This window comes from Bicyclus anynana, chromosome 15 (assembly GCF_947172395.1).
Source record: "Bicyclus anynana chromosome 15, ilBicAnyn1.1, whole genome shotgun sequence".
Taxonomy (NCBI): Eukaryota; Metazoa; Arthropoda; class Insecta; order Lepidoptera; family Nymphalidae; genus Bicyclus; species Bicyclus anynana.
Window position 1 is genome coordinate 10,515,667 of NC_069097.1, and position 11,385 is coordinate 10,527,051.

The 11,385-nt window shown below is 36.8% G+C and overlaps 2 protein-coding genes and 1 long non-coding RNA gene across 4 annotated transcripts in view; 2 read left to right on the forward strand and 1 right to left on the reverse strand.

Annotated features, from left to right (window-relative positions):
- LOC112043167 (type 1 phosphatidylinositol 4,5-bisphosphate 4-phosphatase) overlaps positions 1–11,385 on the forward strand; it is a 63,909-nt gene that overhangs the window by 20,747 nt on the left and 31,777 nt on the right. The window lies entirely within an intron of this gene.
- LOC112043165 (uncharacterized) lies at positions 2,366–6,539 on the forward strand. The gene is made up of 5 exons (XM_024078462.2): positions 2,366–2,503; positions 3,088–3,194; positions 3,900–4,013; positions 4,741–4,879; positions 5,845–6,539. The coding sequence occupies exons 1-5, from the start codon at positions 2,418–2,420 to the stop codon at positions 5,969–5,971; spliced, it is 573 nt and encodes a 190-aa protein (XP_023934230.1). The 5' UTR covers positions 2,366–2,417; the 3' UTR covers positions 5,972–6,539.
- Positions 6,660–11,271, reverse strand: LOC128198805 (uncharacterized). The gene is made up of 4 exons (XR_008251508.1): positions 10,943–11,271; positions 9,472–9,615; positions 8,728–8,844; positions 6,660–7,264 (listed from the first exon to the last, which is right to left on the reverse strand). It is a non-coding gene; the product is annotated as an uncharacterized LOC128198805 (long non-coding RNA).

Here is an 11,385-nt window from a genome sequence, read left to right on the forward strand (position 1 = left end):
GAAGTCGCGGGCGTCCGCTAGTTTTATATAAACTAATATTATAAGCCGATTTTGAAATTCTATTTCTAATAGAAAACAACGTTATTTGTAAGTGTCATATGCTATATTTTGACGACCTTCGTGGCGCAGTAATATGCGCGGTGGATTTGCAAGACGGAGGTCCTGGGTTCGATCACCGGCTGTATCGATTGAGGTTTTCTTAATTGTTCCAGATTTAGCTGGTGGGATGCTTCAGCCGTGGCTAGTTACCACCCTACCTACAAAGACGTACCGTCAAGCGATTTAGCGTTACGGTACGATGTCGTGTAGAGTCCGAAAGGGGTGTGGATTTTCATCCTCCTCTTAACAAGTTAGTGCGCTTCCATCTTAGACTGCATCATCACTTACCATCAGGTAAGATTGTAGTCAAGGGCTAATTTGTAAAGAATAACGGGAGAACGGCTAGTAAAATATAAAAAGGACAATCAAAAAATAATTTAAACGTAGATTGTTTAACATAGCCACACTACAATTACTTGAAAATACAATTAAACTAAAGCCGAGACGCATTATTAAAAAATAACATCAAAGAATAATATGATTCATCGCAGACTTTCGTGAATAGCAGAGGTTAAATAATTACAACGGCAAAGTTTCAAAGACTTTCCACAGAGGACGTCCTAGTATAAAGAGCATTCAACACAACGCGAGGGTTAAAAGTATATAGGCATCACAGAACGTGCGCAGTTGCTGCGATTGGTCTGTAGCCAAGTCAGTCAATTCTCTTTCTACAAACGCTAACGCTTCGAAAACTAAAAAATGTATGGTTATGATATTCGTTATCGATAGGTCACGTGATCAACCTTTTTTTTATTCTATGACTAGTTAGCTCTTGATTGCGACCTCACCTGATGTTAAGTGACGTTGCAGTCTAATGTGTAAGCGGACTTACGTGGAAGTTAGATTGCATCATCACTTACCATCAGGTGAGATTGTAGTCAAGGGCTAAATTGTAAACAATTTAAAAAAAAGTCGAAATTTATGTAACAATTACCCATACCCCTTACGGTTTTTACGCGGCATCGTAACGGAACGGAGTAATCGCTTGGCAGTACGTCTTTACCTGTAGAGTAGTAACTAGGCACGACCGATACCAACCACCACAGTCACCTATCAATCGCATATGTCATACCCATACATATTTTAATTTTCGAAGCGTTAGCGTTTGTAGAAAGAGAATTGATGTGTAACTTTGCTAGGCCTCAGTTCGCCGTAGCGCCTATTGCGTCATTGCGTAGACCTGCCTACGAACACAACCAAATCAACTACAAACGTACGAAGCTTTGTTAGTAGGTCAACACATTTACAATACATATGGAAAATTTGAATGACGTAATGAAACAAAACGTGCATTTGTAGGCCTGAAATTCAAGGTATATATAAATATAAATATACTTAAACAATACACATCACTATCTAGCCCCAAAGCAAGCATACAGAGTAGCTTGTGTTATGGGTGCTAAGATAGTTGATATTATAATATTAATATACAATTATATACTACATATAAATACTTATATAATGTATAATTACACACAGACACTGGAAAACATCCATGCTCATCACACAAATATTTTCCAGTAGTGGGAATCGAACCCATGGCCGTGGATGCAGAAAGCAGGGTCACTACCCACTGCGCCACGCGGCTGTTAAATTAATATGTATAAGTAGTTTACTTATACATATAATATGTACCTATAAGTAGTTTACTGATTACTCGTATATCAGGATACTGAGAATATTAATCTTAAAGAAAAAGCTGACGAAAAATGGTAAAATGTCTCATAGGTCAATCCAATAAAACTTTATTAATTTTTTTTTTTTTAATCTTTATCTACAATAAAATTAATACAACGTACCTATCTATATTAACTACATATTATAAAAATAATAAAAAAAGGACATATACTAAATTTAAATTATATCTAAAGACTCAGGCATCGTAGAATTCGTCCGAATCGATGTTCATTGGTAAGTGCCCAGAAGACTGGCAGTATTGCCACGTTGTATGGCATTCTCTGGCCTAAATTGAGGCCAGCCTTCTGGTCACGGGAGGCGTGGATTAAACGCTTTGCAATTTCTTTGAAAAGAAAGCGAGTACTCGGACCCCACGGACCTAGACCTATTCTTAGTCAAAAAGAACCTTTCTTTGATCACATTTTTATCGTCATAATTCTTTAGAGTCCTTATTAAAAATACACGTGATTTTTCTTTGGGGGGTGGGGTTGGGGGCTGCGTTTACGAGTTGTATACCGTTTGATCAATTCCGGCATAGAACTGGTTACCATGACAAATTAAATTATTACAATATTACTGAAAGTAAGCTGGTTAGTAACGTGTACGTATAGTGAAAATAACACAAAAAACCATTATAAACTATGGAAAATGCAAATCAAGCCCCACCAGCCGTCATCGGTGTTCGGAGAGAACCTTCCATTGATCCTGTCAAAGCGCAAGGAATTTTGTATGCAATTTGTATATTTATTAATATTATTGTACCTTTTTGACTCATTAGTAGTATAATGGTTCGCCTATGTTGCTTGAATCATGAGGCAATGAGTTGGGACTTGGGAGTCCAGAGATTGGTGTTTATTAGGTTGATCCGGCGTTTTTTTCAACGCGTTTTTTATCAGTGAAAAGTAGCGTTTTGTTTATTGTTTTTGTATAAAAATAACCTTCTCTATTGTTTTGGAAAAATGCGTGTCGAAAACAATAGTCATATTATATTTATATGATTTTCTAGAAGTTTCTTTACCTTCTATCCTTTCTAGAAGTGTCTAGAAAGGATGGAAAGCGGCAGTCGGCACAGTAATTTCGCGATACCAAAGAACTTTTTGGAAAAGGAATGAAGGAAATCAGCAAAAGTCAATGTAGGAAGTGTTTGAACGTTTTAATTCAGGTGATACCAACTTGAAGGATAGACGTCCATCAGTTTTTAATGATAATTATGGCAAAACTAGTTATAATAGCAATAGGTTTTACCTTCCACGTTAAGGATGAGGCCTTAGCGACCATTCTACCTACCTAACTCTAAATAATTGTTTGCAGAAAATCGGTTACCCAAAAAGAGAAGCATGCAGCACGACTTTGGCAGCAACGATGGGGTTTTCTGAGTCGGATTCGCGAGGTGCAAGAAGAGGAAGCGCAGCGAATTGGTGCTTATTTGCCGTATTTGTCAAAAAATTAATAATAATAATAATATGCTCCCGACCGACTTTTATTTTTTTTTTCGGTCACGGCGGCTAATCTCATGGTGAGATTAACCATGTACGCAGGAGATATTATAGTGCACAAGTGTATGCGCAAGCACAGGTGCACTCTCTCTTCCCTCACTCTCGAAATCCGATGGGACGGCAGACCGACACGACCGGTGAGAGATCAGGCGCAGGACCGACGGCTTAACGTGCTCTCCGAGGCACGGGGGTGTACTAACACCGCCAACTTCCCAACTCCAGGCTGCTATTATGATTTTCCTTGTAAGAAAAATCCCAATTTGTTTTTGTTGGCCTGACCCGGGATTCGAACCCTGGACCTCATTGTCCGTAGCTGAACCAGCTAACCATGGGACCAATGAGGCAGTTGTAGCTTGGCAAATTCGATTATAACAAACAACAAAAATATTTCCTCTTTGTAGTATAAAGACCGAATGAATATATTAGACTACAAGCCCTTGAACAAAAATTACCTGTGAAATGAACCAACGTGAATAACGCTTAGAAGGCTGTTCGGCGGCATAGTGCTCAGAGTTATTTTCTGATATAGTAACAGCCTTCTAAGCGTTATTCATGTTGGTTCATTTCACAGGTAATATTTGTTCAAAGGCTTGTAGTCTATATTATTACCCACGAAATATTCTCTAGGTATGTCCCTGAATGAATACCGAGCTGCCGTTCGATCTGTGAGCTGTAAACCGGAAAAAGAGATTTCCGTCGATATTGATCCTTCGCCAACACCGCTTCCGCGCACCAGTGCCGGTAATGACTTCACCATATTATGAAGATAATATTTACGAGAATCGTTAACTAAGGCATCGTTATCTAAAATGTAAGCCTAAGTCAGTTTAGATTTTAGTTTTAGTTTAGATACTCATGCAGACAGAAAGTTAATTATTATTGAAAAAATAAATAAAAATTCGATTTAAAAGTAATGAGAAATCCAGAGTAAAATTGCATAGGTAGTTGCTGCGATGTGGCTTTTTGCTGTAGTAACTAGTAGGTAGGCACATTCTATATAGATTGTCCCAAAAGGTATCCTTTCAGTTTTCGATTATGTAAGCAAAATATTTGTGACCGTGTCTGGAAGATCGTTGAAAATTAACCTTAAAACCCCGTCTACGCTTACCATAACGGTTTTTGAAGTTAGGTTAATTCTAAAGTTTTTGGAACTTTATTGTTTATTGTATTTTACTCCTAACTTCCATAAGTTAAGGTTTAAGGTTATTTACATTTATAAATAATATATAAATAAATGTAAATAACCTATATGAGGAAGTGTATAGTTTTTACACTTCCTCAACATACAATTAAATTTTGTAGACAATATTTAGGTATTATTTGTATAAATAACTTTTGGTGGTTTACCTATCATGCGACGAAATGAAATTCAGACATTTACCCACCTTTGTTCGCCTCAGTTTCGACGCGATAGTGACATATCTAAAAGCGTAAAATCTTTGACAGAGCCCATGTTATTCGTTTCCAGGAATAATAGGTCGTCGAGCAAAATGTGGGTTAGAACGATTTGGACCACAGGTGAAGACAGTTCGCGACTACCCTATACACCCTCCGTTACCACGTGACCAAATATACGACCCTTATAAGCAGACTATGATATTCTTAGGGTAAGTGTACTTTTATCATCATCAACATCATTAACAGCCGATGGACGTCCACTGCTGGACATATGGCTCCCTGCGACCCGCTTGATGTCCTCGGTCCAGCTCGACCAATACTGCGCTTTCCGGTGCGTCTTAAGAACGGGTAGAATAAATCTGTGCCTCATCTAAGTAATCCCGCTTCCAGCTTAAGGTAGCCTTTCGTTCTTGGCGACCGCGACCGGGTCGCACGACCCACTGCTTAGTATGAATTTATATGGAGCACTGAACATAGGCGGTTGCGCGACGCGCTCTCGGGCTTTTAAATATTGGATAGAAGCAGGCGTTACTATGCGGAAGTTCATCATTTCGCTATTATCCGCGAAAAGATGTTGACTCTACTACGTGCAACTGAGGATGCTCCGGTTTCGGGGTGAAACGTACCTACGTAGAGAGTATTTCGTCGGACCTGGGTGACGTTGTCGCCAAGCAAAATAAATAAATTATTAAATACGCTCGGGCTTTGTTTAGTGCTTCATATAAATTCATACTAAGCAGTGGGTCGTGCGACCCGGTCGCGGTCGCAAATCGCGGTCGCCAAGATCGGAATGCTACCTTTAGACTACTTTATCATTTAACATGAGGTGTGATCGTCGTCATGGGCTGACTTGTCAAAGAATAAAAGAAAAGAATGTATTTTTTTTTTTTTTCTCTACAAGGTAGCCCTTAACTACAATCTCACGTGATGTTAAGTGATGATGCAATCTAAGATAAGCGGGCTAACTTGTTAGGAGAAGGATGAAAAATCCACACCTCTTTTCGGTTTTTACACGACATAGTACCGGAACGCTAAATTGCTTGGCAGTACGCCTTTGCCGGTAGGGTGGTAACAAGCCACGGTCGAAGCCCACCAGCCAGACCTGGACCAATTAAGAGAACCTCAATCAGCCTACGGAGGCCGTCAAATGATGTTATGCCGTCATATGTTACAGGAGCGTGGAAGGAGACCCGATATCGTACAAGCTGCCACCAACGCAGCGAGAAGTTTTCGACGAGATGTGGGCGCAGCCGCAGCAACTATGCATCAGCTCGTTCCCACTTCACAGAGTATACGATTAACGACTTCACAGAGTATACGATTAACGACAGACCAACGATATTTTATACTATAGACATACCTGTAGCTGGGCACTGTTGTGAAACAACAAATAAATTTCAGAGGATAAAATACTCGACCACAATAACCTCATTATTATCATTTTATCCTCTGAGTAAAAGTACAATGACGTAAAACGTCATTTCATAACATGTCAAAATAAATAGACAAGAAAACAAAGTGACAGACGTCAATTCATAAAAACGACACACGACACCACAAACGGCTAAAAAGATACAGACAGCTTACTTCATAGAAACTGCTTAGCACATTTGAGAAATTTGAATTTCATTCATAATTTTAAAATCATATAACCACAAATTTCATTCATAAGTTTATCCTTTATCTCTCTCATACAAGGCAAATCTTCATTAAAAATCCCTTTGCCCTCTCTTTCTATTGTATGTATATGTAGAATGTGCCTACACGGCGGAAACGGAAATGCTTGTAGTAATTAGAAAATGGTTGGAAGGGGTCGTAGGTTTATTCCGTAGTTAAATTGATTTGTGAAAGTAGGTTATGCCGTACTATTTGTGGTTATCCCATATAACCGCAAAACGTTACCGGTCTTCTGATATGCCGGTTTCGTTTATCTCGATTATCTGTATTGTTACTAGACATTTTTTTTGTATGATTAAAAAAAAGACAAAATCTTTTATTTATTTCTTTAATAAAAATGTAAACATTTCCTTGCAGTAAAATACCAAATTGTACAGTTACAAAATTATATGACTACTTCACAAAATATATGACAGATGTCGCGTAATTAATGGATATAACGCATTTAAACTGGATGGAATGTGCTCACTGCTCTTTAGTAAAAAAAAGTTCTGTCTCCTATAAAAATGCTTGAACCCCTTTTTCATTTTTAGTGAATTATTTATAACTTTTGCAATTTTAGTGAGCGAGCCTTCAAATTTTTCAAAAACTGTGTACATTCAATTCCGAATCGAATGACACCTCAACCATTTTTATAGGAGACGGAGAACTTTTTTTATACTAAAGAGCACATGTAGATCAGAAAAGTCAAAATTTCTTAGATGAACAGCTCAGTATCTTATATAAACCCGGACCTCGTGACCACATAGGGTAACCACTGAACCAGAGAGGCTTATGTTATAAGTATGTAAGAGAGTTATGTTAACATAATTGTGAAACACTAAAACTAATATCTTCGTATGACTTCATTTTCCCAAGTAAAAGGCAGTGTACAGTGTATCTCTGTAACTGAAGACGTCCGAAGCATAATAATTGACCTGTAAGGTAAAATTAAGTAAATTAGTATTATGTATATAAGTATAAAGTATTTCTCCTGGAAATAGTTTACAACTGTTAAAATTATTTAAAATCCTACAGAATTTATATACATAACTAGCTGACGCCCCCCGGTTTCACCCGCGTAGTTCCCGTTTTGGTGAGAATAGGAGGATAAAAATATGCCTATGAAACTCACAAATAACATGGTAAAAGAATTTGGAAGTCAATCAGTAGATCCAGAGGTTATTTAGTTCAATAAATATTAAGCCAGACTTCTAAAGGTTATACTTTTTGTTAGCAATTTTTCCTCTTCTTTTTGAATCTTTTGGCAAATTGGAAATATTTTAAATAGTTTTTGATATTAAAAAAACAAACCCCTTATTTTTTAGTTAATTGTTTATAACTTTTGCAATCTTTGCAAGCAGCCCTTTAATTTTTTCAAAAGCTTTTCAAATGCGTTTCCGAAACAAATGACACCTCAATCATAGTTCTAGGAGAAGGAGAAAAAGTTTCGATCTAAATGGCGTTTGTGAACTAGAACTAACGGGGTGTAATGCCACCAACTTTCCAACTCACGGCTGAGAATTATAACTAAAAATTTCTTAAAAGAAGGAAAAACTCAGTATCTCATTTAGCTCTACCCAGGATTTGAACCCAGGACCTTGTGAACACATAGACTAACCACTGGACCACAGAGGCAGTCATGTTGACATATGGAACACTATAACAAAGTTCTTTATAATATGACTTCATTTTCCAAAGTAAGTCAGTGTACACCTCTAAAACTGAAGACATCTGAAGCATATTTGACCTGTAAAGTAAAATTACTTATCATGATTTTTTGATTTACCTTCGTCAAAATCGTAAACAATTTTTACCAAAATTATATTAAACTAGCGGATGCCCGTGACTTCGTCCACGTGGAAAGTTCAGTTTTTCACAAATCCCGTGGGAACCATAGATTTTCCGGGATATTCCTAAGTTAATCCAGGGTAATATCTATCTTCGTTATAAATTTCAGCCAAATCGGTTCAGTAGTTGCGGCGTTAAAGAGTAACAGCTACCCTACCATACTCCCACCCAACACCTACTCTACCATACTCTACTCAACTCTACCTCTACCCTAAGTATCCTATGTTCTTCTCCTAGATCTAAGCTCCTCTCCACCAATTTTTAGCCTAATCGGTCCAGCTGTTCTTGAGTTATAAGTGTTGTAACAAACCTGACTTTCTTTTATATTTATCGATTTCTCAGACATATTAGTTACAAAAATTATACTATTATATACCACTCATAATATTCCCACCCCACAAATGACAAAATTAGTCAAAAGGATTATCAGAGCGAATCTTCTAGAGTAGCCATATTTAAATATTTGACATCGGTATCTATCTCCTGTATGGAGAAAAGTCTGGTGCTGTAGTGGGCTGTTAGTTAATTAGTTAAATTAATACGTAATTACCTTCATCTTAAGTAATTTTTTATGTTCTCGGACACCCTCCTCCTACACCAACAGTAGCATATTCTTAACATTGATGGAAGCATATTGAGCATGCAGATGCCCAGTGATCCAGGTATTCTGAAAAATATTAGATAAGCATTTTAACAAAATATGGAACATCATGTGATATTATGATATACTAACAGACGCTTGCTACTCAACACAAATCCCACTGTGATTTTTTTCGCAATTAAAGTAGCCGTGTTAATACAGAGTAAACTGTTCCAAATTTCAGTCAAATCGGTATGCAAGCCGCAGCGTAAAGGAGGTACAAACATACTTACACAGACACACACATTCGTGTGATGATATGGCTTGTTCTTGTTAATTAATAAAGCCTTACGTGATTCTTCCCTCGCTTTAAGATTATTGGACCAAAATATTTGCGCCAGTAATCCCTCCTGTACTCTCGTCTGTTTGTTGACTCCGTTTCCCACTGGGATTTCTCCTAGTCTTCCACAAAGTTGCTCGAAGTAACGGGGTCCACCGTGTGAAGGTGAGAATGGAGTTGAGGTGCAGAGGCTGGAGAGTTACACTTCATTTGTAACTCTTATATTGCGCTTGTCACCCCCATAAACCCCAAAAAATGGTATGGAGTTATAATCTACTGTTCATATTAATTCTCTGTCTGGAGTAGGGAAGCTGATGTAGTTACACTCCCTTCCCTCAGAAAGCATTTCCTAATATAATGTAATGCATAATTACCTTCATCTTATCGTAGGAACTTGAGTTTATATGTTTATCGTTTAAATCTATGGTTCTGGCACGTCCTCCTGCACCATCAGTAGCATAAGCCCGTTCAATGAAAGCCCATTGAGCATGCTGATTTCTAATGATCAAGTCCTTCTTCTGAAAATTATTACGGAAGCATTTTAACAAATGAGGAACATCATATATATGATATACCTTGTTGTTATTAATCATATAATAAAATATATTTTCAGCGTCTTCATTACTATTATGAAGACATACTCTGTGTGTATCAGTTATTAATGAATTTATTTTAGCTACATTTGCAGAAACTTAATCACAGACCGTAGCTCTTAAAATAAATCCAGATTTAAATATTGCCTCAATTATTTCTCTAAGAATTCTTTCTAAATTTAAAGTCTTTATTCCATCACAGAGAAAATAATAAGCTAAAGGTATTTTCCAAGATGGAAATAAGCCACGTAACATAAAAACTAAAACTTTATCTGCAACATTATTTGCTCGTTCACCACCTATGTTCCTAGGTCTTCAAAACCCTCAATAACCCCAGAATGAATATTAAAAAATGAATTTTTGTTGACAGCCATTTCATCAAACAACAATATACACTGCAAACCCATAGTCTGTGTGTTCTTAGCACAATCAGCCAAATGCTGGAAAATAAATTCATTAATACCTGGTCTCACAGGTATTTTAGTTAATAGAGAGTTTGTAGTTGATTTGGATAGGAATATTAAATATTTCTGTAAGAATTTGTAAAAATTAAGGCTCAACTTAAACAATGTAAGTGCAAAGATTTTCTCATCATTAGTGTATCTAGGAGATTTGACTTTAGAATCAGATAATCTTAACTGTGAATCCACTAATAATTTCCCAAACTGAGTTAACAAAGGATAATTTGAAATAAAATATTGTACATTACTAGCACAAAGTTTTGACTATAATTGTTTGCATTTGTAAGTCTCATTGCACAACATTTGTTTTAATGTTCTAATATTCTGACGTAACTTTTGCTTCCTAGGAGTTTCAAACTTAGCTGATCGAACTCTAGGCCTAACATGCACAAAGGGATTCTGTGAAGCAGAAGGCAGGGGATCAGGTAAAATTGAACTCTGTAAATATTCGGACTGGGATTGTGAGCCTAGACAGACACTATTTGTAGAAATATAATTGATTGTTCGTTAATATTGACATTTAATGCGTTAGTCTGCATTTCAGGCTATTTGTTTGTTTGTGAAGTAGTAGTTACGTGGTCAACTATCGTTTATTCGTATTTATTAGGCCCGATGCAAGATACCTCTAGGAACTTGGAATTTGTAGGTGCTAGAACAGCGTTTTGGTTTAAATCACTAATTTCCAAATTCAAAGTAAGTATCGCAGACTTAGTTAACCTTAACCTATGATTAATAACATAGCAAGGTAAACAGGAATATTTACGCAAAAACAGGCAATTGATCAACCATACCTTCCATCTAGTAACATCAGTACATGGTACAGCACGTAAATTAATAGCTGTTTTACACTTAGGCACGCAACAGCGCTTCATTTTGAACGAAAAACAAAAACACTTTTGCACTTTTACTATCGAACACTGAAATTAACCGAGCACAAATCAAACTATAACTCTTTATTAACAATACTATACAATAATATACAGAAAATAAATAAATAGAAATAAAATCCTTGATAAATTGATTTGTAGTTTCCTGTAGTTCCACTGGTTTCACAGTTTCACTCAACTCAAGGAACATATTTACATTTCACTATAATTGCAGCCATGTTTTTTTACAAGGCAAAAATAAAACTTTAATAATAAGGTTCAGCCAATCACAACAGAGCATAGACTGGCTTCGGTTCCGAAAATGATCGGATAATTAAAAAGGGATGGAAAAGGTATTTTCCATAAAC

Bases quoted from the DNA above. Each gene is read 5' to 3' on its own strand.
- LOC112043165 (XM_024078462.2), top strand. From the start codon at position 2,418: ATGGAAAATGCAAATCAAGCCCCACCAGCCGTCATCGGTGTTCGGAGA. The intron at 3,195-3,899 runs GTGCTTATTTGC...AATATTCTCTAG, and splicing joins AGAGGAAGCGCAGCGAATTG to GTATGTCCCTGAATGAATAC. The intron at 4,014-4,740 runs GTAATGACTTCA...ATTCGTTTCCAG, and splicing joins GCTTCCGCGCACCAGTGCCG to GAATAATAGGTCGTCGAGCA.